At 42.1% G+C, this 26,579-nt stretch overlaps 7 protein-coding genes across 9 annotated transcripts; 3 read left to right on the plus strand and 4 right to left on the minus strand.

Moving 5' to 3' along the window:
- Positions 1-94: 94 nt before the first annotated feature.
- Positions 95-4,199, minus strand: LOC6549889 (histone H3.3). Of its 2 annotated transcripts, none has more exons than XM_001977330.3 (3): positions 4,066-4,199; positions 1,830-2,135; positions 95-1,643 (listed from the first exon to the last, which is right to left on the minus strand). In XM_001977330.3, the coding sequence occupies exons 2-3, from the start codon at positions 2,109-2,111 to the stop codon at positions 1,515-1,517; spliced, it is 411 nt and encodes a 136-aa protein (XP_001977366.1). In that variant the 5' UTR covers positions 2,112-2,135; positions 4,066-4,199; the 3' UTR covers positions 95-1,514. The 2 variants fall into 2 exon arrangements, with proteins under 2 accessions (XP_001977366.1, XP_026838525.1); XM_026982724.1 differs by lacking the exon at positions 4,066-4,199 and adding an exon at positions 2,272-2,510.
- A 235-nt stretch (positions 4,200-4,434) lies between these two features.
- LOC6549888 (dolichyl-diphosphooligosaccharide--protein glycosyltransferase 48 kDa subunit) lies at positions 4,435-6,038 on the minus strand. The gene is made up of 2 exons (XM_001977329.3): positions 5,803-6,038; positions 4,435-5,728 (listed from the first exon to the last, which is right to left on the minus strand). Exons 1-2 carry the CDS (start codon positions 5,942-5,944, stop codon positions 4,521-4,523), a joined length of 1,350 nt encoding a protein of 449 aa, XP_001977365.1. The 5' UTR covers positions 5,945-6,038; the 3' UTR covers positions 4,435-4,520.
- Positions 6,039-6,080: 42 nt separating this feature from the next.
- On the plus strand, positions 6,081-6,847 carry LOC6549887. Its single transcript, XM_001977328.3, has 2 exons — positions 6,081-6,601; positions 6,658-6,847. Exons 1-2 carry the CDS (start codon positions 6,184-6,186, stop codon positions 6,792-6,794), a joined length of 555 nt encoding a protein of 184 aa, XP_001977364.1. The 5' UTR covers positions 6,081-6,183; the 3' UTR covers positions 6,795-6,847.
- A 234-nt stretch (positions 6,848-7,081) lies between these two features.
- On the minus strand, positions 7,082-7,621 carry LOC6549886. The gene is made up of 2 exons (XM_001977327.3): positions 7,483-7,621; positions 7,082-7,422 (listed from the first exon to the last, which is right to left on the minus strand). The coding sequence occupies exon 2, from the start codon at positions 7,411-7,413 to the stop codon at positions 7,180-7,182; it is 234 nt and encodes a 77-aa protein (XP_001977363.1). The 5' UTR covers positions 7,414-7,422; positions 7,483-7,621; the 3' UTR covers positions 7,082-7,179.
- An 82-nt stretch (positions 7,622-7,703) lies between these two features.
- Positions 7,704-9,641, minus strand: LOC6549856 (zinc finger protein ZPR1). Its single transcript, XM_001977326.3, has 2 exons — positions 8,810-9,641; positions 7,704-8,662 (listed from the first exon to the last, which is right to left on the minus strand). The coding sequence occupies exons 1-2, from the start codon at positions 9,489-9,491 to the stop codon at positions 7,962-7,964; spliced, it is 1,383 nt and encodes a 460-aa protein (XP_001977362.1). The 5' UTR covers positions 9,492-9,641; the 3' UTR covers positions 7,704-7,961.
- A 278-nt stretch (positions 9,642-9,919) lies between these two features.
- On the plus strand, positions 9,920-13,693 carry LOC113564592. The gene is made up of 2 exons (XM_026982723.1): positions 9,920-10,853; positions 13,373-13,693. The coding sequence occupies exon 1, from the start codon at positions 10,034-10,036 to the stop codon at positions 10,562-10,564; it is 531 nt and encodes a 176-aa protein (XP_026838524.1). The 5' UTR covers positions 9,920-10,033; the 3' UTR covers positions 10,565-10,853; positions 13,373-13,693.
- Positions 13,374-19,011, plus strand: LOC6549855 (E3 ubiquitin-protein ligase TRIM33). 2 transcript variants are annotated; one of them, XM_026982721.1, is made up of 7 exons: positions 13,374-14,075; positions 14,204-14,704; positions 14,814-16,912; positions 17,162-17,630; positions 17,757-17,920; positions 17,998-18,230; positions 18,399-19,011. In XM_026982721.1, the coding sequence occupies exons 2-7, from the start codon at positions 14,208-14,210 to the stop codon at positions 18,501-18,503; spliced, it is 3,567 nt and encodes a 1,188-aa protein (XP_026838522.1). In that variant the 5' UTR covers positions 13,374-14,075; positions 14,204-14,207; the 3' UTR covers positions 18,504-19,011. The 2 variants fall into 2 exon arrangements, with proteins under 2 accessions (XP_026838522.1, XP_026838521.1); XM_026982720.1 differs by having other exon boundaries at positions 14,003-14,075; positions 17,111-17,630.
- Positions 19,012-26,579: the final 7,568 nt, after the last annotated feature.

Genomic DNA, 26,579 nt, shown 5'->3' on the forward strand with positions numbered 1-26,579 from the left:
TATTTTCTTTTTTTTTGCTGATGTTTCAAGTTATTTTTGCTGTTGCTGTCACTGATTTTTTGTTTTGGATTGTTTCTGTGTTGTGTGGGGTTCGTTTTCTGTTTTCGGATCTTTTTATTGGTTCTTGTAAGCTACGACGATACGATATAGACACATATTTAGTCCGATTTGTTTAAATGTTCAATGTGAAACTAGTTATCGACACCAATTTACAAGTATATGTATATATATATGCATGTTTATGGGCGTTTACAATTGATTATTTTGCATGAGTATCAAACTACATATATGTAAATATTGGGAAATATTCAATGCTCTGCTCGGCTTTTGCTGTGTATTGTTATATGTTTATATCTTGATTATTTTTATTCGATGCTCTTCCAAATCTATAGATGCGTATTTTAATTTGATTGCTGAATCATCTTTATATCTTTTCTCAACTCCCGATTCTTCTTCTTCGACATCGTTCGCCTAAACGTACAAAATGCATGTAAATCTAAAATCTTATTTAATCAACTAACTCTGTCACGCCCATCCCTTCGTTATATGTATATATATATATATAACTTCTATATATATAATGCTCTGAATATGATTTGCAGTAACGAAAGGTGAACAAAAGAGAGTATTAATGTCTAGTGCTTTTGCTTCCATATAGATTTATATATATATATATAATGTATATATGTATACATATATGTATGTATTTATGTATATATACGCATATACGTAAGTGTAAAGTTAAGTGTACTCGATTCGGTCTTCGGTGTTATATATGGATATCATCTTCATAAAAACCGCGTGCCGTCGGTGGGATCGCCAGATGGCCATGCCCTCGCCGCCCATCCAGAGATCCGGGAATCCCCGCCAGGCAGTCCGTCGCCGTCTGTCCACCTTGCCACGTCCAACTGGCGTTTGATTGGCCCCAATCTCCAGACTCCGCTCATCCCGGCAGCCAGATGGTGAGCCTCTCCTTGATCGAAGAGAAGAAGACGAGACAGGCGCCTTAAAGATCACGGATTTCCTGGAAATCGAAGCCCACCAGCTGGACAGTTGTTGGAGTTGTTGGTGGCGGATGTTGCAGGCGGACAGGCGATGTCGGCCGCCCGGGTGAATGCCCTTCCAAATCGAAGAGGTGGACCCGGATTCGGAGGGCAAGAAGCACGGCACAGCGTACACGATCCAACCGTCGACACACAGGCGAGAAAAAAAACCTAATAACTAATATATAATAGTAATAATAAGAGTTACAAATATTTTTTAAGCATTACAGTAATGTTGTGTGTTGTTTTGTGTGTGGTGTCTCTCGCATCGACATCGCCACTCTGACGATCCGATTGAACAACAAAAGGATGATAAATGTATACATATAAATATGAATGATAGATTGGATCAATGTGTCGCTGGTGAAGCTCCTTGGCGGGCGGCTCCTCTCCCTCAACAAAATGTAAATCAAAATGGTCTGCTGTTCGGGGATGGACGACAGTGATCGAATCCGGCCCAGGTGATCCAGCTTAAGCACGCTCGCCTCGGATGCGACGCGCCAACTGGATGTCCTTGGGCATGATGGTCACGCGCTTGGCGTGGATAGCGCACAAGTTGGTGTCTTCGAAGAGGCCCACAAGGTATGCCTCAGATGCTTCCTGTGAGTAAGAGAAATGCATACGAATTTTAGCGAATATTTGGAACATAGAAATCAATTTTCTTCAAAATAAATAGCATCCCTTTAAACTTGTTTTGATATCCCTTGCACCTAATTCTTTCTGTAGCATTCTTAATTAAGGTAAACCTCCATGAGTCTCCTTCATCTTTTAAACCCACTTTCTCACCTGCAGGGCACCGATGGCCGCCGATTGGAAACGCAAATCGGTCTTGAAATCCTGGGCGATTTCACGAACCAGCCGCTGGAAGGGCAGCTTGCGGATGAGCAACTCGGTCGACTTCTGGTAACGACGGATCTCACGAAGAGCCACAGTTCCGGGGCGATAACGATGGGGCTTCTTCACTCCGCCGGTGGATGGCGCCGATTTACGGGCAGCCTTGGTGGCCAGCTGCTTACGAGGAGCCTTTCCTCCGGTCGACTTACGAGCGGTCTGCTTAGTACGGGCCATATTTTCTTACCTTTTTTTTTTTAACTGCAATGGCAGGAATATGAAAAAGCAAATGTTAGATTATGTGGGCTTTCCAGGTTCACAATTGTTAAATCAACTTCTGGTTAATCCTAATGCGCCAATCACTCAATTTAGTGAATATAAATTTAGTGGCTGTTACCCAAAATAAAGACGCTGATCCTCTCCAGATGAGATAGACAACTCGAATGCCACGAACTTGGCACAAACTCAGAACTTTTCGACCAGCACAGGCGCAGTGCACGGTGCAATTGGCCAGGATTTGTGGGCAATGTGCGGACTCTGACTGATATACACGGGTGGATATGGCGGGGAGCCAAAATTAGGACCGATGCACAGCGCCGAAGCGCTGGCGGCCAACTGACGAGGAACTTTGGTTTGGGGTCACAACGATAACAAGGGTTGAACGTGAAATTTCGTCGAGACAGCTGCCTGCTTTTCCTCCTTGCCTCCCATTTGAAATATTTTCCCATCTTCTAGGAACGCAGCACTCGAGAAACTTCCACTTGAGTGGCAAAGGAAAAAATCGTGCTCGGCGGCATACACACAGCAAAATAATGGTGTGATCCATATTTATATTGGTACGCAAACGAAGCTTAGCTATGACGATTATTGGCACACCAACCTGAGTAATTTATCAGCTAACTGCAGTCAGTTACCTATTATTAAAAACTTTTTATTGAGAATACAAAGTGTTTTTATGTACAACCCCCAAATTATCCGTTCTAAATAGCAATATGAATAAATCTAGTTCGTAATTAGATGTGTTGTGGTATTATAACTCGCTGTTTTCTCGCTGTGTAAACGTTCCACGATGGAGAGCCTCTTGAAATCTCATTTCTTTTCTTTTGCGGACAAACATCGTGAGTCGCTGTTTTTTGTGTTCCCCTTCTTTTTGTGTACAACCTCTTAAGTTTTTTTTTTTTGCGCTTTATGCGGAATCAATCACGTTGAAGTAATGAGTTGTAGTTTCCAATTTATAATTACTTCTTGTTCAGGCAAGAGGAAAACATAAAATAAAAGGAATCTGAGGAAAGGGGAAAAATCTTGGAATGGAAGCGCCAAAAGAGTAAACATAAACAAAAAGAAGGAAAATCAAGCGGTAAAAACTTGGCGCGCATTAAAAGGCGGCAAGTTGGAGGGAGATGCATATAGGGGCATGTTCGCGTTAGAAAGAGAGGAGAGGTGTGCTAGCAGTTAATTGCGTCGTTTCTCCGCCAGCCAGCATGTGTGTGTGTGTAGATGTGACAGCTGCACATCCTCACAAAAGAGAATGCCAAAGGAAAAAGAAAATAAAAACAATTATGCAATAACATGCGGGAAAAACTGGCAGAGGGAAAGAGAGGGGCAACCGCTGCGCATGACAAGCGCAGACATGCACATTTGCATTTGTTAACTAGTGTGTGTGTTTAGTATACACACACAACCACTCGCGTGCCACTTAAGAAATAAATAAATAAATTACTTTATCTGTTTATGCCAGCCAGCATAAATACGATTACTCATAATTTTTGGCGCCAGTTTTCGCACATTGGCAATCGCTTTTTTTTGTTTTGCTAATTTCATCAACCACTGCAACTCTTTTATTTGTTGCTATTCTCCTGCTTGGCGGCCATTTTGGAAAAAAAAAAAACAGCGCACCTCACCATTACAACTACAACAACAATGCAACCAACAGTCGTGCGAATGCGAGACCTCTCACATCTTCGTGCATTTGTGTATGTATCCACCAGCGAATGTGCGCCTGTGTGTGTGCGGTGAAAAATAGGGCTCCGCTGGACGGCCGGCGGAGCCCCAAAACGGAAAAACATTAACTCTGGCGATACACAACGAAAAAAAAATATTAGAACAGCGCACACACACATTTAGCGTCCACAAGCACCGGCGTTGCAAGAACCACGCTTATAACTATTCAGTAATAAAAAAAAAAACTCACCGTTTAACACGGACTAATTTATTTTTCACGAATTTTCAATTTTACCACGAGAACGAACAAATTTAGGCGAGAGAAATTTTCACAATGATATCGGTTCGTTTCGAGCTAGGGGTGGTCGGGGTTTTCGATAGCATTCGATTACATTTCGATTGCACTAATGAAACCATGCGCGGCAAAACCTTTTGGTTCTGTTCTTTGATAGCATAACTTTTCTACATTTACATTTCGTAACATACAAATTACAAATACGTATGTACATAATTATTTTTTTTGTTGAATTGAACTCTGCAAGTTTAAAGGGAAACGAAACTTCCTTAAGCCGATCTGGCATCTCATAAAGTTAATAGTTTCAATATTAAAAAAACCAAGTTCTTTGATGGATTATGGGTGTATCCCTGCGGAGAACTTTATTTTAGTGCAATGTGTGTTACATTTTAGTTGAATGAACGTGCAGACTACTGCGACTTCTTGTCCTGATTGGCGGCCCTTCCCACGGGCTCATCCTTGAAGTGAAGGAACACGAACGAGAAGACGAACACGCCGATCATCATGGAGAAGGCGCTGGTGTAGTAGGGGAAGGCGCTCGGGATGAACCGCTCGTACTGCGTGTGCTCCAGCGGACGCACCGACACCTGGGTGGTGCTGTATAGGTGCGTGTAACCCACGCGATCGTAGTCCACCTTGAACTGGTAGACGCCATAGACGTCGGGTATCTTGAACTTGGCCTGGTAGGCGCCCGAGTTCGTTTGCTTCAGATAGGTGCGCACGAATGGATCGATGCGGACGAACTCCAGCTGAATGTCGCTGGCCTTGAAGGCGCGCCACTCGCCTTGCACCAGCTCCTCGATGCCGATAGTGTAGACAACGGGATCGGTGATGGTGTACGCCTGATCCGGTGGCAGCAGCTCACCCTCCTTGTGATGCTGCACGGAAGCCACGCGCAGGCGGCCAGTCTCACCAAATACCCACTTGCTTATGGACTCGGCCACGTCGCGGTTGCCGGCCAACTTGTGGAATACACCGCTCTGGGCGTACTGCACGGCCGTGGTGAAGCTCTCGTCGGAGAAGAAGAGCAGCGAGCCGGAGAAGACCACGCGGGCATTGTTCCTCGCCTGCAGGGCGGCGATAAGCAGGGTGCCACGGCCAACGGCATGCGGATAGTCGGAGACACTGGCCTCGGGATTGTAGCTGTAGGCGGTGCTCTCGGCGGTGAGCAGTTTGAGTACCAGCGGGTTCTCCTTGTCGGCAATTAGTCCTGTGCCGCGATAAAGCAGCGGAGCAGCATCCGCCAGCCTGTTGGCCTTGCCTACAATGGTGTCGGCCTGGATAAGATTCTTGGCGGAGGTCAGGATGGTTGTGTGCTCGCCGGCATCGCTGACATCGTAGTGCAGATGATCAATGACCGCCGCATTCTCCTCGTCCAGCTCGAAGCCGCACTCGGAGGCGAATTCCCTTAGAGCGTCGCCGGATTTCTCGCTGCCCGCCACCAGAACATTGCCGCCATCATCGACGAACTGGGCCAAACGCTCCACGCTCACATCGCCGCCGAATTCCTCGACACTTGGTGCGAAAATGATCACGTTCTTGTACAGATATTCGCCGTATTTGGACAGCAGCAGGCTGGAGTCATCAGCCAGTTTGTAGGTGAGCTTAAATCCGCGATCTGTAGCCCAAAGTTAAACCATTATCACAATATTTCATTGTCCACGTCAGAGGTTAGCCGGCATTTTAACTCACCCTGTAGCGATTTGAAGAAGATCGAGTGCGTCTCGCGGATGGCCAGGTTGTCCAGGAGAACTAAGGTGTTGGCGTCCGTGTCCAGTACCGCCTGGCAGTGGCCAATCGCCAAAACAGCGAGCAGGAGAGTCTTCCACATCATTTTATTCAATTAAAACATAAATGCACTCCGGCTTTTCTTAAAAAAAATGACTGCCTGTCAGAGTGTGGCCGAATATTTGTAGGGTGTGCCAAAATACAAGAAAAATACCAAACGATTTCAAAAAATATATAAAAATTTGATTAATAATCGATTACATTTCTTAGCAAATTTATAAGCAAACCATTTAAATTCAAATTTTTAATTGTAAATTACTTTTCATGCCTTAATTAACAACCAATATGGACATCTTCGAGAGCTTCTGTCGAACGTGCGGGAACGAGTGCCTGGAATCGCTCTCCATCTACAATGAGAGTGCCCAAGCGCTGGACAAGATGGTGCCCATTTCCGATATGCTGGCGGCCTGTCTGCCCGCCTCCTTGCCTCCACTGGATCCAGAAGATGACTATCCCAAGCAGATCTGCCGCATCTGCGTGAAGAAGCTATCAATGGCCTTCGAGTTCAGCCACCAGTGGCTGGGCGCCCACAGCGAGTTCAACGTGGCCCTGAAGTTCGAGCAGCGCAGAAGGCGCAGCCAAGCCAGCAAATCCCAGTCCCAGTCCCAAACCCAGACCCCAACCCACCGGGCGGAGCCCATGAATGAGCAACGGCCCACGGAGCCGGCGGATGCAGTGCCGCCTAAAATCCAATCGGAAAAGGGTGAGTACATGCTTTTATTGCCATCTTGCTCGATGAAAATCCTTACTCTTCCCCAGCTGCTGCTCCTGTCACCGCCGAGGCCAAGTGCAGCAGCGATTCCAGACCGGGCTTCAAGTGCGGCATCTGCCACGAATGCTTTCACACGGAGATAGCGTGCAAATTCCACTTTAAATTCTCGCATAAGGATCTTTAGAGATCTGTGGTATTTTATCGTCTTTTAAACTGTCTACGTCGCTAACTGCACGACTCGCAGATGCTGTGTTCCTTCCTTTTAACTTTGTCTTAAGTGCATGGTTTGTTGGTTCTAAATTAAGTAAATATAGTATTTTATCTATTAATTCTCCTTGATCTTCTGGTTTACCAAAACCGAAGCGATGCAATTGTAAGGATGTCGAGTGGATTTGTGTACGTGTGATACACAGAAGCAACATAAAACCTAGAAAAGTGTACCCAGCCAAAGGTGAATTACTGCGCACTGGCTTCAGTACATTTAGATGTTTGTTTTACTTAGCTTTAGAGTAAACAAAAAAAATCAAAGATGAGAGCCGACAGGATTTTCCGAAGGGTCGAAATCCTCTTTAGTCATCCTCGTCGTTGCGTACTTTCTGGGCACGCGGATCGTCGTGGCGGTAGACAACGTAGCCGAGCTTGTAGCGGCGGTTGTCGCCGTCGTTGGCATAGTAGTTGGCCACTCCGATGGTGGCCATAACGATTCCGGCGATGGCCAAGGCGGATCCGCCGACGATGTCCGGAATCTCGTTCCAGGCGCGCTTCAGCAGCGATGTGGAGCCTCGGGCAGCGGATGCGGACATCTTGGTGCTCTACGGGATGGGGGTGTTAGTTCACTGAGAGCAGCAAATAAACCAATTTAGCATATTTACCAAAAATTTAACGCGTTTAGTTAAGTTACACAACGAACAATCCAAACAGCTGATTAGAGATGGCCCGTTTTCTATCGATTGTTGCTAACGCAGCACAGCTGCAGGTGACGAAATTTCGATAGACTGAATATTGAAAAAAAAAAGGTTTTTGAATTATCTTATTGACAAATGATTTATTCTAGAACTCCAACTAGATGTAATATTTTCAATGCTCTGTGGACATTTTTTATAATTTTGTTTATTTTATTTATAGTATGGCTACTTAGGATTCCTTAAAAGAAGCTGCAGAAAACTAATATTCATCACTTCCGTAAAAAAAATGATTTTGATAAATACAATTTTTCGCCATTGAATTTTTCTTATAAAAATGAGTAACATCCTTTTAATCCTTTAAAAAACTGATTTGATTTGGAATTAATTGCGTTCCTGCCTAGCCGTAACTTTCATGCGACTTAAACTGATGGCGGATGTAGAGTTCATCACGCCTCCTGCTCGTAGCCCTCGGTCTTCATGTCGTTCAGTCCCAGATCCTCGTTGTCCTCAAAGGAGCGATCGTACCGCTCCACAGCCAGCTTGTCATCCGGCTCAGCATCGTCATCGCTCAGCGATTGCACGTAGGTATTGCCGGCCGGATCCTCCAGGACCAGCGTAATAACTCGCTTCAGATTCATGACATCCTCGAAGGTGTCGAGGAATCGCTGCATCTGCTGCTTAGTCGTCTCGTCGGCCGAGTCGTGGAAGAGCGTGCCGTCCAACTGATCCCGCATGGCCACCAGAAGACCCTCGACGGTGGTGAATCGCCCGCACAGGGCATGCGGACCCACCTCGAGGTCCAGCTCCGGTATAGACAAGCTGCACGTCTCCGACTTGAGCACATCGCGCGTCAGATCCTCCCTGGTGACTATCTGCACGCGGAAGCGGACGCCCTGTGCCTCCACTCCGCCGCCGGACTTCACTTCGTTCGTCTTGTGGCCACAGGCACCGCAGACGGTGGCCATGATCACCACCTCCTTGAAGTGCGGGATGTTGGTCAGCTTCATGTTCGTCTCGCAGGGCGCCTGGCAGTTGGGACAATTGGTGGGGAACTGGAGCACCTCGCCGTGCAGATTCTCAATGGGCCACGCGTCTTCGGCAATTGGCTTCAGTAGGTGCTGCTCTTCGTGATTCTGTTCGTACAGGCCTGGAAAGGAATAAAAGTGTGTGTTACGGCCTTGCTTATAAGGGAGACAATAGGAATTAGGTGTAACATCACTTCTTTCTTTCAGGGTTCTTTTGGATACCACACCTCAATATTAGCTATGTGTTTAAAGTGACAATGAGGACTCACCCAACTGCTCGTTCTGTTGCTGGCTGCGTGTAAAGTACGAAGTCTTTAGCTGCGGATCGACGGCAGGTGCCAGCGGATTCTCGACAAAGCTATTGCCGGATATGTCCTCGATGAGCAGGCGAAAGGGCGTTGTCACCTCCTTCAAACGGTGCAATCGCTCGATGTACTTCTCAATGGAATCAGCTGCCTCCGGATGGTCGATGCGCCGCTTCTCCTGATCCTGCGACAAGCCGGCTATAGTCCGCTCGATGATGCCTTCGACGGTGGTCACCTCGCCCTTCTGCGATTGCACCGGGATCTCCAACTCCACCTCCGGTATGCTGATACTGGAGTTATCCGAGCGCACCACGCGCCGATTGAGATCGGCAACGGATTGCACCTGTAGTTCGATGCGAATGCCGGACTTTTGGATCTCTGATGCCGACTGCATCTCGTTGTTGATGTGGCCGCAGTGGTCACACTTGAAGGACATGAGGACCACCTCGCGGAAGAAGGGTATCTTGGTGGGCAGGAGCCGGGTGACTCCCGTTTCGAAGCAGTTCATGCAGGCGGACTCGATCTCCACCACCTCGTCGGTCTGCTCTGCGTTGATCTCCCGGAAAATTGGCTCCGGCCGAACGTTCTCTGCGTTCTCCGGCGGACTGGTGGCATTGCTGCCGCTGGCGGCGCTCACGGTGGACATGATTTGATTGCTTTCCACGCGAATTATGCGCTTTTAAGTGTGCTTTTTTAAATTAAATGTAATGTTCGGCGAAACGTGCAAAGGTAATCGATAGAAGGAGGCGATAAGTGTATATAAACCTATCGTGTGCCGATAAAAGTCGTCGTGTGACCGCCTGCACGCGATAAAAGCTGCTTAAATATCCAAACGTCTGCTTGGCGCGTTTATCTAAAACGCTCGCGAATATTCTGGTGCTCGATAGAAAATTCCCCGTAATTAAGTACACAAATATATAAAATTTAAAGAGGTTACCTGCAGCGTTTTTGCCACCATCTGGTAAGGTCATAAAACAAAAGCTATGTAATTGCCCATCTGCACATTAATCCGGGAATACCACTTACCTGACTCGCATTCTTCTTAAAATTACCTCATTTCAGAAGAACTGGCCTATATATATATAAACCTTTTGGCAGACCGACAGTTCAAGTCAATACAAAAAGAACCAAACAGAGGATCACTAGTATTAGCACTGCTATTACCATTTAAAGAAAATTTCAATAACGATGGTCAAATCGTCCAGCATTAATTCCCTGTTGGAAGAGCAAATGAAGTTGGGCGAGCAGATTCAGACCACAATCCGGAATTATAAAAAGAGCCCAACTGAACGGAAAAGCAAACCTGCTTATTTTAAAGGGCAACTAGACAAATTGAAACTTTTGTGGGAAGCATTTTCCAAAGGAGAAAATACTATTAGAACGGAGGATAAAAAGACAAAAATGAAGCATACATATTTTAAAAGCGACTTTTTTGTCAAAATAAAGGCTATGGTCGTTGAATATACAGCAGAATTCAATCAGAAACTGTCCCTATTGGAGAAGAACACTAAATCCGTATCCGCATCGCCGCAGAATGACGACGTTAAGTTTAAATCAATGTTTAGAGAACAGATTATATTGATGGACAGATTAGATAATATTATGAACAAATTAGATGTCGCAACAAGGAATGGGATTAACCCTATAATTTTACCCCATTTTTCTGATATACAATGTATGCAAGCGGAAATCTATCAAAATTACAAAGATCCCAAGTAAAGTTCTGATTTTTTTTTAAGATTAAAACATAAAACGACTTATGTATATATTTTTTGAGAAAGTGAAAGTAAATGTATTATTTATGAATGTCATGTGTTATTTACGCAAGAATGCAAAATCGTAAATAAGAATTAATATTAAGGAAACGTAAAGAGAAAATGTGTTCAATAAAACTATCGATATCAAGGCACTACTCGGCCAGACTTTTAAAAAACTATCGATATTTGTACTGAAATATACCTAGCATCCCTAACTGCACTGCATACAAAAGTTCGACGGGAGCAGTAAAGTAATTATTAGTTTAATCCAATAATTATCGACTCCAATCGAGTTGGCGGTCTTCTGGTTGTTTTTTGTGCCCCAGACGTGCTTAATTCGCTGATTCAGTGAATAACGGTAACTGTAGCTGTAACTGCGTGTGGGTGCCTGTATAGTGTTCTCGTGTGTTCCTGCGTTTTGCGAGTCTGTGTGTGTGTGTCGGGCAAATATAAAATCGTAACGTAACAAGCAAAAGAGAGCAGCAAAAAAACAAAAAGAACGAAAAAAAACGTGTGAAAACGAAAACTACATTGAAATATAAGGTGGTGACAGTTGGGAAATGGCAGTTAGCGCATCGAATTGGACACTAAAGGCTGACAACGCCGGACAGACAGCGAAGTGTTCAGGCATTTCAAGGACCTTTTTCGCCTCCTGTCTGCTGTTAGGTCTGTGTGTGTATGCATGTGCGAGCGTGCGTGTGTGCTTGCCTTTTGACCACGACCACCTGGGCGGTAGTCAAGTGGAAATTTTGCGTTCAAGGACAACGGCAGTGGCGGCTGTCCCCCTATTTTCGATTGGCCCCCACTTGGACCCTATCAAGTGTTATCTTGACCATTTTCCCCCCAACAACTGAAACTTTCGAAGCGACAAGTTGTCTGGTCAGTCAAGAATTGTGTTTATCCCCACATTGAAAAAAGGAAATTTAGCTTTTATTTCACATGTGTGTGTGTTTTTTTTTTTTTTTTGTATTCCGTATGTGTAGGTGTCGTTCTTCGTATTCGTATTTTATTTTTTTTTTTGCCGCGTTTGAGTGAGCTTGCGCACACCAATGCAAACGGGATTGAGAACTTTTCTTCGCATAGCCGATTTTTCGCTCTCCCTCTCTTGCTATCGAAAATAACCGTTTGCGAGCAGCGAGAGAGAGCGGCACACATTTGAAAGTGAAATAAATCAAAAAGTACGTGAAAATGGACAGGAAAATATCAGCTGCGGCGCAGAATTGACAAAGTCGTTAGGGCGACCAACAAAATCATCCAGGTCCAATAAAGCAAAGCAAAATAAACCAGAGCAGTGAAAAAAGGGGCAAAGCGGTACTAAATTCCGTTTACCACGTGTGTTCGCTTGTACGCGCTTGTGTCTGTGTGTATGCAGCTGATTCGCCATGTGGGTGTGCGTCCGCACGCGTAGCGTGTTTATGTGTGTGTGTGTGTGAGAGTGTTTCGAGTTGGTGGGGGCACAAAACTAAAGTAGATTTTAAACTACCGCACACTTCCGCTGATTTAAACGTATTTATTTAAGCAATTGCCTTGCCCCAATTGAATTAGTTGTTCAAGGACTTTGTGCCCCAGCTTGTCCTTGTTAGGGCAGCGTTTTTTTTTTTTTGCGCAACTAGCGAGTAAATGGCTAGAAAGGTCAGCACTATGGACGCGCCTGCGTGAACGGGTAGCAAGAACAGGAAGAAGAAGGAGCAAAGAAGAGCTTAATGTGTGCGTGGCGCATAGCTACACATAACGGCGAAAAACGTAACGTAAACTTAACGGAAAACTGAACCGACACCCCCATCCCCTAACACAATTTTCCCTTTAATCGCTTAACATAAATATTAGTTGGATAACGGACGATCGGATAAACAAATACAATGCACGAAATTTAAGTTGGTTCTCAGGTTTTTGATTTCCATTGTACTCTCAATCCAGAATTTTTCCATTGGTTTTGCCTGGAAGCCCTTGCCGGCTATATTAAATCAAATGGGACTTCATTGGAAAGCGTTATACAAATGCAAAGCGTTCTGAATTGGACTACGCCTAAGGTCCAATTGGAAGCAAGTAACAATTCTTATTGACAGATGAAATAACATGAAATGATAAAATTCACAAAATAATGTAATTCAATAATTAGTTTCAAAAGTCTTCGAAATATATTCCAACTGAAACGGATTATTAGAATTGTTTTTACTTAACTGACTTAGTACATCAAAATGATTACCAAAAATATAACTCATTAGTATGGTGATAACAATCAGAATCTAATTTGCAATGCTGAGTTATGTTAATTTAGAAATCAGTGTACATAATTATTTAGCATAATACATTTTAGGTAGAAATGGGAAATGGTCAATCTTAAAGTAGTTATTTTTATTGTTGGAAGGATTTATACGGAAAGTGGCCAAGATACCTTGCCAACATCCGGAAAGTATGCAGCACAGTGAGCGAGTGTGTATGTGTATGTATGCGTGTGTGTGTGTTTGTATGTGTGTTGCTGTTGCATAAGCCAGAGGCGTTAGCAAAAGGGGTTGAACTGCTTATAAGAAAGGGTATACATTGGGTGAGAAACCTGGCTGAAAAATGCCTGTTTCGCTTTAATGTCAGCTGCCTTTTCCCCATTTGTCAGTTAGGTTTATCTAAATATGTTAGATTCTTTAGTTTTGTTCTGCGTTACAGAATAAATTTTTTTCTCATTTCTCATTTTTTTTTTTTTTTTTTGTATTTTTGTAGTTTTTTAGCCAACAATTAACTTGTTTCTTTTATACATTTTTCGCAATACCAATAGAAGCGGCGCTGTCGTCCAATTTGCATCGCCGTGTTCTTCGTCAGTGTTTGTTGTCGTCGCCTCGTTCGTCCTTAATTTTATTTCGTCCTTGTGCAACAAGAAGAAGAACCACATCAACCAGGATCAACCGCAACACGCAGTTTCCAAATGCTTTAAATCGATTCGGCAATATCTAAATACCTAAAATCCTAGGAAAGTAAGACAAGCAGCGAATCAGCAACAACAATCGAAAACACCAAAAAAAAAAACCAAAAAAAGATACACCCAAAGTCAAAGGAGGCTCGCAACATTTTTTACAAATTTGCAATACATTTTAAGTAAGCGGAAGAGAAGGAGCGTCTGTGTGTGTGTGGATTGAAGGTCCTTGGCTTATTTTGCCCCCGGCGAAACGAACTGCTGTTGGCCTTTTTTGTGGCAAAAGGAGGGACCTCAATTGGAATGGCTCTCTTGGGAGATCGGCAGGACATTAGGGAGCAGCAGCAGCAGGATTAGGATCAGGATCGAGATTAGGATCACCAGTAAATGCAAGCAAGTTTGGAGGACTAGGAAGGGAAGAAGGGATCAGGATTCAGGAGATAGGAAACACGGAAAAGCAATCAGGAAACAGGAAGCGGGAAAACCAGCCCATCCAATAAAACAAAAGGAATCCATTGTATCGACAAAAGGCAAGCACTTTTTAAATCAGAGAAGCGCCAAAGGGAAGGTGAGTTTTCTGCATTCTGAATGAATAACTTCTTAATTGCTTAGCTATTTAAGAAAAATATTCGCTGCAACATTTGCCATTTCTTCCCTGCTTTAACGGGTTTCTAATGAAAGTTATCCCATTTTCAGTACTATGACTACATTGGAGGAGCCTGTCCAAGCGGTGGACACGGTGGATCCGTGTCCCCCGGGGATTCCCAATCTGAAAACCGTTCTCAGCGACGATGCCTCAAGCTCATCGATGCTGGAAGACATCGATGTGAGCAACACGAGCAGCAGTAGCAGCTCGAGTTCCAGCAGCTCCAGCTCCACCACCGGTTCCTGCTCGGGATCGGCCACCGATACGGACACCGGCAAGGGCAGCAGCGCTGTCGGCAGTCTGGATGTTACCAGCTCTTCGAGCATCGGTTCGGCGGCATCCATCTCATCGACGGGCTCCACAGCTATCGCAGGACCATCCGGTATGCTAGACGACTCCACCTCATCGGGGCTGGGTTTGGTAGTGGATGTGGACAGTACCGGGAGCAGCCAGGAGCTGAGCAGCCACGGCGTCACCGAGCTGGACTCGCTGGAGGACTCGTGCAGCGGCCTAATGATCAAGGATGGGGATAAGCTATGCAAGCTGTGCAGGTGAGTGGACAATCGATAAGTAAAACCCAATTTAGGATTTTCTTGCATTAATCGTCAATTTGTGATAGCATTTTTAAGCTAATCAAACGGTTTCCTTATTTGTCCACAGCTTACGCCTCGTGATGCCGCGCATCTTAACTTGCCTGCACGTATTCTGTGAGGACTGCCTGCAGGCAGTTGTTTCGAAGGACACGATGGCGGCCAGCTCGCCCAACAGCTCCTCCTCGTCTTCGTTCGATGGCAGCGAGCACCTGCACCGCCTGCCCGCTCTGTTCCTCGAGTGCCCCGTGTGCAAACAGGAGACACCACTGGGCCCCAAGGGGATCAAGGCACTCCCTTGCGATTATATCGTGACCAACATACTGGATCTCTCCAATTTGGAGTCCGAGCACATTGTGTGTACTTCGTGCAAGAGCAAAGAGGAGGCCATTTCGCGTTGCAATGATTGCGCCAACTTTCTGTGCAATGGCTGCGATAACGCCCATAAGTATATGCGTTGCTTTGAAAATCACCATGTTGTGCGCATCGAGGATCTGACGAAGAACGTCCACGACAAGCTGATCATTCATAAGCCAGTGTGCTGTCGTCAGCACGTAAGCGAGAATCTCAAGTACTACTGCTTCACCTGCCAGGTGCCTACGTGCAATGATTGCCTGCTAAGCGATCACAAGGGCAGTGATCATCATTATGAGACGGCCTCGGTGGCGGAGCAGGCGGTGCGAGCCGATCTCGAGGACACTCTAAGGGACACGCTCAAGAAGGCCGACTATTGCAACGATGCGGGTAGCAATCTGGGCAGTGCCCTCACCGAACTTCAGTCACAGCACGATACGGTGCGCCAACAAATCGAGGAAGCCTACAAGAGCTACAAGCGCATGCTGGAATCGATCAAGGAGCAGATGTTAAACGAGCTGGGACGCCTGCACTCGGATCGCGAGCTAAAGATCATGGATCTAATGCAGAGCTTGGAGAATACAATGGGAAAGCTACAGCACGCTGCCCAATTCGGACAGCGGGCTATCGACAAGGCCAATGCCGTAGAGTTTCTGCTGCTGAAGCCCATCATCAGTGCCCAGTGCGTGAATCTCATGGAGCAGACGCCCAAGTGTGATGTCAACTATCAGCTGCAGTTTGACTCGAAGCCAGAGATGTTCGAGCAATTCGCCAGGGAGATGTTTGGCAAATTCCAAACGGATCAGAGTGACTCTAGTCCCAAGAAGCAAGAGATGACCCAGCAGTTGCAACAGCAACATCAGGTACAACAGCAACATCAGCACCAGCACCAGCACCAAGTGCAGCAACAACAGCAACAGCAGCATCAGCAGCAACAACAGCAACAGGTGCAACACCAACAGCAGCAGCAAAAGCTGCAGTTGCAGCAACAACAGCAGCATCAACACAGCTCGAACAATTTGATTGTAGGCCATCGGGGCAGCTCCTCTGTCCAAGGGCGCCTGACCTCAGCTGTATTCAGCCCCATCTCGTTGCCCTCCTCACTGCAGAGTTCCTTTGATGGCGACACCAACTCGGTGATGACCAATTTCTCCATGATGGACTCGCCGTCGCAGCCATCTTCGCAGCAGCAATTGCCATCTGCCCAGCAGCAGCAGCAGTCTCAGCAGCAGCAGCAACAACAGCAGCAGCAACAGGCGGCGGTGCTGCAGCAGGTGCAACAGCAGCAAAAGCACCAGCAACACCAGGTGCAGCAGCAGCAACAGCAGCAGGTGCTGCACCAGCCACCATCGGCTCAGTCGATGCCCCAGCAGATGGGTCAGCTCGTTGCACAGCAGGGAATTGTCCAGCAGGCTGGACATGTCAATCTCAACGCTGGTCCCGGCCCAAACATATCCATCAATGGCCTGGGCGCCGGTGGCCCGCCACCCAGTTTCAGCATGCTGGAGTACAATATCTCACGACTGGCCAGCTTGACGGAACCAATGCCAGACACCCTCAACGATGCGCTGGCCGTTGGAGGAGGAGCAACTGGACCCGGTCCGAATGGTGTTGCCCAAGTGCCTGGTGGTTCGGCCGTTACCGGTGGAGCCGTAGTGGGTGCACCGCATGCGCAGCATCAGCAATCGCAGGCCGTAATACCGGCATCGGCGGTGACTCCCACGCAGCCAATTACCCTGGCGGACATCCTATCGGGCGACCAGAGGGCGCTCAACAATCTCCAGGCGCTGGCCAAGCTGGGACTGAACAACAATGGTGAGTTTTTTCAAAGCCGATAGTTTAAGCGTTGATTTCTCTTTGTTTTACTTTTCGGTTTGCTTACACGTTTGAGTTGTTTTTTTCTTTTTCGCTGCTTGCACCAAATGCATACCCCCACACCACCCACAACACCAAAACCAAAACCTATACCAAAACACCACCTACAACTCCTGAAATCCCATACACAACACACAGGCGATGGTCTTTTGTTGAACGGATCCTCAACGGGCATTGATTATTTATCAGATTTCTGCATGCCACCGGCCACATCGCCCAGCCTGCAGTCCCTCACCCCAATCGTGGGTGGCGTGGAGGACATGGGACTCAATAACTTCCATGCCGTTGCTACGCCGGGCACCACCAGTGTGGTTACCGGCCGAAACAAGGCCACTCCGATGCAGATCCGCTGCAAATTCGGTTCTCTGGGCACCGCCAAGGGTCAGTTTAATTCACCCCATGGATTTTGCCTGGGCGTCGACGAGGAGATCATCGTGGCGGACACGAACAATCATCGCATCGAGGTCTTCGACAAGATGGGCGCCCTCAAGTTCCAGTTCGGTGTGGCCGGCAAGGAGGAGGGACAGCTCTGGTATCCGCGCAAGGTGGCCGTGATGCATAACAATGGAAAATTTGTGGTCTGCGATCGTGGAAACGAGCGCTCTCGCATGCAAATCTTCTCCAAGTGCGGACACTTTATGCGCAAGATCGCCATCAGGTAAATATATATAAATATATAGTAATTAGATTAGCAAGGCGGTATTTAATGATATATGTACATTCAAGAAAAAACTCCCTTTGTAATCACCATTTGCGAAATTATAATATTTGTATTCATTCACAGATACATTGATATCGTTGCGGGTTTGGCTGTCACAGCTAAGGGCCACATCGTGGCCGTGGACAGCGTGTCGCCCACCGTGTTTGTGATCTCCGAGGAGGGCGAATTGGTTCGCTGGTTCGACTGCAGCGACTACATGCGCGAGCCCTCCGACATTGCCATACGAGGTGAGCAACCACTCCATCTCGAAGATGAGTTCTTCAAATAATTTAACACTCTTTGGATTTTTCCTTGTACCCATCAGACAACGACTTTTACGTGTGCGACTTCAAAGGCCATTGCGTGGCCGTTTTCCAGGACGACGGCACATTCCTCTATCGCATTGGCAACGAGAAGGTCACCTGTTTCCCCAATGGCATTGATATATCGAATGCCGGGGACGTGCTCATCGGCGACTCGCACGGCAATCGCTTCCACGTCGCCTGCTATTCCCGCGAGGGCGTCCTTCAGTCCGAGTTCGAGTGTCCCCATGTGAAGGTGAGTCGCCATATGCAGTTGTAGTTAGCCGTAGCATAGAGCATAGGTAAATGAATTTTGAAGACATTTTGAATTTTGCATAACAAATTTGGAATTTCACAGCAGTCTTTATGTGGTTATGAACCGAACGATTTGCGGAGTGATGAGCTAACAATGATTCATTCGCAGGTTTCCCGCTGCTGCGGACTGAAAATCACATCCGAGGGCTATGTGGTTACGCTGGCAAAGAACAATCATCATGTTCTAGTCCTGAACACCCTCTATGTTCACTGATTGCAAATCAAAGCGCGCAATAATCGTCCATCAGTCGATATGAACAAATATAACTACAAATACTCGTCGGGCAAGATATACGGATGTCGACGTCAGCAGCAATCAAACAACAACATCAACAGCAACGTTAACGTTAACGTTAACGGCAACGGCAACACCATCTGCAACAGCAACAGCAACAGCAATAGCAGCCCCAGCCTCAATCTCTTAGCAAAGAGTCAACATACCCTAAACTGCAATAGCAACAGTCAACTGAACAACATGAGCAGGATAAGCAGCATGAGCAACATTTGCCTCATTGGCAGCAACAGCAACAGCCACACCAATCAACACCCATCGATTGCAACAACATCAGTCGTCTAATGGGAGCGATAAGCAAAAATAAGCACAACAAGCTGAAACATTGACATTATCGACAGCAGATAGCGGATGCGATTATCCAAATGGGGGTGTATGTATAATGAAAAATGTGGGGAATGCTAATGAACTAAATAGGAATGAAGAACTACGAACAAGTGAAAGTGTCGAGCTCCTACTTTTTCTGTTTATCTGTAGTATGTCTCTATCAGCGTTCAAATTCTTATAGCTGGTCAAATCTACGGCTGAACACTCACTATATGCAGTGCAGTTGAAGAAAGTGCAATGCGTTCGACTTGAGACACATTTTATTTAATGCAAAACATAAGAAACGTTGCCGCGGCAACCGTATGAAACAAAGAAACCAATAACAAATGATAAACAAAATGCAACAAATACTATTTTTGATCTCTAATTTAAAACAATTAGCGCTACTACTAAAAACAAACATCAACAAATTTAACAAAGAAAAACAAAACAAAATACTTAGCGTAACGAATAACAAAAAAAAAAAAAGAGGGAAAACAAAAAGAATCGACATTAAAACTTGGGATATTTTCAAAACGTTTTTAAAAGCTCTTTTTAAATTGTTTTTGATTGTACTCATTTATTTTTATTGAATTTATGTTCTTGTTAAAATTGTCATAACACACTCACTCACACACACATACACACACACGCCACTCACACGAACACTACTACTTTACATGTTACTTATTATCTATATAGACATATATATTGTTATATCGACCGATTAGCTTTTTTGTGCATACCCTTCCAGAATCTTTTTCTAAAAAACAAAAACAAGAAAAAAAACGAAACACGCATATATATATCTACACCTAGTATACAACATCTATGTATATCTAGCAAAATGTGCAACTTTTGTGCACAGGTTTTTTGCTAACAAATAAGGAAGTAAATAATTTGTTAAGGGCGTCATCAGAGGTCGCGTACAGGCAATAATTATAGAAGAAGATGAAATCTAAGTAGTTTATTTCGATTTCAAACTGAAACCAAAACACTAAGATACAATTTCAGAAAATTAAAAACTGTTTAGGTTTTTCCTTACGCTGCTTATATAAGGTGATATCTATTTATATAAAAATCTATATGAATATATAAAAAACAAAACAAAACAAAACTATATATATCTTAAACATATATGTGAAATCCTATGACTATATGACTTTGCCATATAATATACAAAGCAGGACGAGGAGAGTAGGGAGTTAGGCATATAGGGATAGCGAGGGACGGAGGACGACGGGACAAATGGAGGCAAACACACCACACCACACCACACCACACCACACGGCAGATATGATAACCAGAGAATACCCAGAGATCGAGAGAATACATTCGATATGTATCAACTAAGTGCGTTCATCACGCCAGAGATCCGACGTGAAATACAGACAACAACTCAACATACAAATTAATCTGTAAGCTAACAAACCAAACAAATCGAATGCAGATCGCATTAGGCCAACAACTATAATAACAAATACAGCAGAGACAACAACAAAGCGTTTGAGAAAACCTACAGAGCAGAGATAAATGTATACGTTAAGTTCTTATATACATTGTTAAAGAAGCAAAAACACAAAACAAAACAAAACAAACAAACGATATTCCTTTTGCTTATATACAACAACATAATATACAAACAACATAACAACAAGTGCGCATGTAATCGACATATGTACACACACACACACACACACACTCACACTCGCATACACCACAAAAGAAAAGAAAAGAAAAACAACACCCGAAACACTCACGATTTATATGGACGATATAGACAACCATTTAAGATGATATATATGTACGGATACATGCAACATTTCTTTCCCGTTGTAATACAATATAAGGCTGGTTTACTCCCAAGACATTATTATTTATCTATATACAAAATAACATTTTTTAATTGTGTGAATTTTATCATGTGAGAGGCGTTAGTTAGAACAACAAGTGGCGATTTATTTAGACAAAGTTCGGCGAGAAAGCAAAGCGAAGCAAGCAACTTATTTTTTATAGGCTGTAACAACCACATTTATTATACATCTACATTAACAAGTGACATCCACACACACCCATACACCCATACACCCACACACCCACACATTATGCATAACAACGAACGAATCCTTTGTATTGTGAACAATATGATATCATGTTAGTTGTGTTCGAAACGATTCGATTCCTTTTTTAATGTTTTAAACAGCAGATAATTATGTTAGACCCATCATTGGCATTTGTGTACCACAATGCGGCGCGGAGCAAAGAAAACTGTTTTAAATCTTGTCATTTTTCTAATTTTAATTCCTAGTTTAAGTTTAGTTTAAACAATCACACACGACACAAAGGCATCAAAAACGCGTTTGGTCTATGTTAAATGTTGAGTTGTACTAAATACCGAGCAAGTGGACTGTGGGCAATAATTGAGTAAGCCCAAACCATTTGCTTAACAATCATTTACTATTGTCATTACAATTATTATTGTTTAGTTTTATTTGTTGTTACATTGTGAGGCTACACACAATTCTGTATACATGATTATGATTTAGTGTAATCTATATGAATAACAATAACTACCGAAAACCAATGTGAAACGCTTCTGTTTATGTTATACCACTGAAATTATGACCATTTTACTATACACATTATATTTAACACTATGTACCCCAAAGTTGTTTATGGTTGATGGACGGAGCAACTTACAAATGCAAAAATTGTAGTGAGCCAGAGCGAAAGAGAGAGCGAGAGAGCTAGAGAGAAAGAGAGAGAGAGGATAAAAAATGCAATTTTTTGTGAAACAATTTGGCTGTTGAAATATATAATTTTTAATTTAATTACGTTTTCGCATTTCGTTTATTACAACTTAGGCCCCAAAGCAAATGTTATATTGTTGAATTGAATTTCGGTTCACCTTTCCTTAAACCACCTGAACAACTTCCTTTCCATTTTCGCATAAATACTTTTAATCTTGTCGCGCTGCATTAACTACGGAAGTATTAAGTTGAAACATTTTGCTAAAGACAATGGAAACACTCAAATGCAAAGTATACCAAAAGAATTGTTTTAAATCCTGAACGTATTTGTATATGTATTTGTATTTATACCATTTACTTTTTACCTTTTAATTTTCACTTCGCTGTACAAGCTACTTGATTGCTTTTAATTTCGATTTAAATTTCATGTTTCCCAATTCTTTGTCTTTTTCTTAGTCAACAGAATTTTCCTAACTTCTGTGAAAACCTATTCAAGAAAACCAAACTCGAAAACTGTTATAGAAATACGAAATAACAAGAAAAAAAAAAACAAAAATACAATTTTACATTTGTTTTTAGTTTTTATGGAGAGCCCTCAAATGAAATTGTAATTCCACACGCTTTTATTTTATAAACTAAACGATCACAACATAAAGAGGTTACATTTACTATATTAATTTTGTGTTTTATTTTTATTTCTCTCTCTTTGTTGAAACCACAAAATGGAAAAAGTCAATTGTTGCTTTAACGAAAATTATGAATTTTAACTTAAGTTTTAGGTTGAATAAGCAAATGATATTAAGTCAAATTGTATATGATTTTTATGCGATGCGTTTGAGTAGGAAAACGAAAAAAAAAAACAAAAAAAAAACATGAAAAAACAAACAACTTTTCCACACCAAACACACAAAACGACGAAAACAACAAATTTATTTCCTATGCATACAAATTTTTGAAGTGAAAAACCAAATAAACATAAATGTGCTTAAGTTTAAATCAAATTTACAATTTAGTTGAGATTACGCAACTTAACGACGATAACATTTTACTAACTACGTATAAACTATAGGATTTCTAGCTAAAATATATATACATACATATATTTATATTTACACACCTGTATATATTTGTATTATGTATACAGTTATGTACGATTAGCGAATGGCCCAGAAGGGGGGCGTGGCCAGGAGAGGGGCGGTACTACCACTAGTCAGCGACAAATACTAATTACTAATTACTAATTACTTACTTCTAATTACCAGCCCAAATCGAAATGAATGGAAACGAAACCCAAACCGAAGCAATAGTAATTAGAACCAAAAGGATTCCACGCAGATTTGGACACGCCATTTAACATTTAACAATTAACATTAAACAAATAACATTTAACAACTAACACCGACTGACAAAAATTGACCAAGGCCGCCCTCCCACCCCCTTCTCCGCCCCCCCGCCACCCACTGCGCTCTAGTTTTCAATGCCGAAGCTGCATAAAAGCAATAGAAACCACAAGTGTACGATGAAATGCGAAATGAAAGTGAGAAATGAATGAATTCTTAGTCGCCTACGCTGTAAAATGTGACAAAGTGAAAGCTTTCCACCTCAAACTCTATACATCAATAGTTTAGCTACATTTGTATCCAATATATACATTAACTTTCGATTCGTATTCCCGTACTTTATGGTTTTACTTCATTGTAACTTTACTGTAACTCAGCGAAAGTAAAACGAATGTGAAACGTTTACAACTTATTAGGAAATATCCAAATTTACACAGACAACAAGAACACCACACATGTTTCTCAATCACTCGATATAGTTATGTTTATTCCCAATCCAAACACGTATATTATTATTATTACTATTATTATTACAATTATTATTATTATTTTAATTATTATAAATTCTTTATGTATTGTCGAGAATTGGCGAGATCAAATCGAGAAATCAAGCGATTGAAGGACGAACTTTTAAATAAAGATGCTGCCAAAGATTTTTTATACAATCGATGTGGAAAATTCAAAGCGCAGAGAACCATTTAGATTTATTACAAAGTAGCATATTAATTATTGTCCACCTTATTTTTACGATAATTATTTGATTAATTCGGTCATGTGTATTAATTTTGTTATTTTTTTTGTGGTCAAAATAAATGAAACGAAATGCAAACAAAAGCGAGATATTTTTGAGACTTTTGCTCAAAAGACAAGCCAGTAAATTGCTAAAAAAAAAAAAAAAAAAAATCGAATTAAAAACTAATTGCTAAGGATTCAAGATTCACGATAACCGATAAACAATTAACGATTATGTATATCGAAGTATATGAAGCTGGATTTGTTGGATAATTTGTTCCTCGACGCGACGCTTAATACAAACAAAAGAAACCACTAACCACAACACATATACGACATACATACATATTAAACGTGCAGATGTGTAGATTCGAGTATATGTTTACAAACAAACAAACAAGTCAAGGTCACGATGGCTTAGCTAACCACACACACACGAGCACACTACGCCTCCTGCTCCACCACCCACTCCACTCCGCCATCAGTCACCACCCACAGCACCTTCAAACACCTCCAAACACGTCCAAACACTCTCAACTCTCAAACACCTCCAAACACTCTCAAACACCCCACCCCGCCCCTCATGGTTTGTAACTTTTGCCCAGTTCAGTAATTCGTTATTCGACTTGTATCATACGTGCATTTAGTTTAATTCCGAGACAAGAGCCACAAGTAACACAAATGGAAGGTAATGAAAGCATGAAAAAATAAAAATAAAAACCACAAGGATGAAAGACAACCCAAACAAACGCTTTATACATCAAATTATTTTAATATAAATGTATAACAAGACATATATCTATATATACATATACAAGCAGACATATACAAAACCAACAACAAATATATTACGTATTTTATTTAAAGCGAAGTACATTTTGTAAGGATCTCTGCTCCAGAGAACCGATTCAAATAGAGGAACTCAACCTATATAGACAGTCCCCAATTCAAAAAGCGGAGACGTTCGAAGAAAACAAAAACAAAACAAATTTACTAAATTATTTATACATGCGTACATATACTTACATATATGTAAAACAATAATTGATAGAAACAAAATGGAAAACAAAAAATATGAACAACAGAAATACAATCTAGTGTACGTCAATTTTTTGATGATATTTTTCGCCTTATTATAGACAAACAAAATGGAATCGATGGGAAATCGAAATTCGAGGTAAAGTTAGTTGAAACCGAGTGGAGTTATGTAACTCGGCTTCCAGTAGGTCAAAACCAAAACCAAAAAAAAAACACTTTTTAATGAAAGCAGAACAATTTTTTTGGGATTTATTTGCGGGCGTAGGACGGAGATCACATGTCAAGTTGATAAGAAAGAAATAACAAAAAATGAAACACTAAACGACAAGCAATCAATTACCAAAAAACAAAAAGAATTATATATTATATGGATAAATCATAAATAACATTAAGCGATGGCAACTGAACGAACACCAACAGCAACCACATCCATTATGTAATCAAAAGTAAGTTTACAATACACACACGACAAATTAAAAACTAAAAAATAAAAACAAAAAACAAAAAAACCAAACAATATCAAAAATGGAAAAGCAGCAGATTAATAATGAAGAAAAACAAAAAAACTCGAAACTAAAAGCAAGCAAATCAATTAAACACATTTAAAAATCGATCTAGCAATGCGACAAGTAAAACATTTTACCTATTACTAATAGTTAAAAACCACGAAAAACAAAAACTAAACAACTAAATAACTATTTGATTTGCCTGCAATGAAGAAAGAGAGAAGCAAACAAGTTCCTCAAGTTTATGATTTATGTATTTAAACAATTTTGTTCTACGCTTTAGTTACTATAATTTCAATTTAGCATTTTAGCGTTTTTGTGTAATAACTTAACACTTACGAAACAATTGTTGATAATATTGAGTTGTGTTCAGCTTATGTGAATTATGTGAACGATATATGAATATGTAGGTAAATTAATATATAGAAAAACCAGGGATTGAAAAGTAATTTAATGTGGAAATCTGGAAATCTAGAAATCTGGAAATTTGTACACCCCTTATTACTTTGTAAAACTCCAGAAATAAAAACGAGCCAAAAAGAATTTATGAAACAATATACTGAACTTTTAACCCTTGATTTTTCATTTAACTTTTAAGCATTTATATCTCTTGCCTAAAAAATCTCTGTTCAGATATTGCATTTAAGTCATCGACCATTTAATGCTTTTCGCTTGATCTTAATGTTTAGAAAATGTGTAGAGTCCCACAAAAAAAAGAAAATTAAAAAAAAATACAAGAGAGGCTAACAATGTAAAAAACAAAAAACTCCCTGGTCGAGTTGTTGTGTTAAATTTGCGTACATATCACTGGGAATTATTTACACTATGCTACCAAAAAACCAAACGAACGAAAAAAAAACAAACAAAATGAAAATGAAAATGAGAGAAGTGAATTTTTTGCATAATGTTTACACACTATGCCGATATTTATACACCATAATAGGGATTGGTTTTTCGATTTCGGTTTTACACACCAATATGGTTTTCTTCGATCGATTGTTGCTCACCATTTTTTGTCAGTGTGTGTTTGGTGCGTGCGAATGGGAGTGTAGTGTTTTTGAATATATTTCTAAGCGCATATGTCTTATAGAGGAAACATCACACAGAACTAAAACTATAGTGCCATGATTCATGATAGACAAATGAATAACGATAACGATAATGGAAGAATTGTTTATTGATGTGCTGTAACATTAGTGAGTCTTTTTTTGACAACCGACAAAACCAAAATAACGGATACAAAAATTATATACATGCATATTTACTAGTTTATAGCGAACCAAAACCAAAACCAAGTTAGTAACAACAAATTGCAATACGAGAAAA

Source organism: Drosophila erecta, unplaced genomic scaffold (genome assembly GCF_003286155.1).
Source record: "Drosophila erecta strain 14021-0224.00,06,07 unplaced genomic scaffold, DereRS2 tig00000152-arrow-arrow-pilon, whole genome shotgun sequence".
NCBI classification, from domain to species: Eukaryota; Metazoa; Arthropoda; class Insecta; order Diptera; family Drosophilidae; genus Drosophila; species Drosophila erecta.

Bases quoted from the DNA above. Each gene is read 5' to 3' on its own strand.
- LOC6549889 (XM_001977330.3), bottom strand. From the start codon at position 2,111: ATGGCCCGTACTAAGCAGACCGCTCGTAAGTCGACCGGAGGAAAGGCT. The intron at 1,644-1,829 runs GTGAGAAAGTGG...TCTTACTCACAG, and splicing joins CGGCCATCGGTGCCCTGCAG to GAAGCATCTGAGGCATACCT.
- LOC6549888 (XM_001977329.3), bottom strand. From the start codon at position 5,944: ATGATGTGGAAGACTCTCCTGCTCGCTGTTTTGGCGATTGGCCACTGC. The intron at 5,729-5,802 runs GTGAGTTAAAAT...TTTGGGCTACAG, and splicing joins CTTCTTCAAATCGCTACAGG to ATCGCGGATTTAAGCTCACC.
- LOC6549887 (XM_001977328.3), top strand. From the start codon at position 6,184: ATGGACATCTTCGAGAGCTTCTGTCGAACGTGCGGGAACGAGTGCCTG. The intron at 6,602-6,657 runs GTGAGTACATGC...ACTCTTCCCCAG, and splicing joins TAAAATCCAATCGGAAAAGG to CTGCTGCTCCTGTCACCGCC.
- LOC6549886 (XM_001977327.3), bottom strand. From the start codon at position 7,413: ATGTCCGCATCCGCTGCCCGAGGCTCCACATCGCTGCTGAAGCGCGCC.
- LOC6549856 (XM_001977326.3), bottom strand. From the start codon at position 9,491: ATGTCCACCGTGAGCGCCGCCAGCGGCAGCAATGCCACCAGTCCGCCG. The intron at 8,663-8,809 runs GTGAGTCCTCAT...ATTCCTTTCCAG, and splicing joins GCAACAGAACGAGCAGTTGG to GCCTGTACGAACAGAATCAC.
- LOC113564592 (XM_026982723.1), top strand. From the start codon at position 10,034: ATGGTCAAATCGTCCAGCATTAATTCCCTGTTGGAAGAGCAAATGAAG.
- LOC6549855 (XM_026982720.1), top strand. From the start codon at position 14,208: ATGACTACATTGGAGGAGCCTGTCCAAGCGGTGGACACGGTGGATCCG. The intron at 17,631-17,756 runs GTAAATATATAT...ATTCATTCACAG, and splicing joins ATGCGCAAGATCGCCATCAG to ATACATTGATATCGTTGCGG. The intron at 17,921-17,997 runs GTGAGCAACCAC...TGTACCCATCAG, and splicing joins CTCCGACATTGCCATACGAG to ACAACGACTTTTACGTGTGC.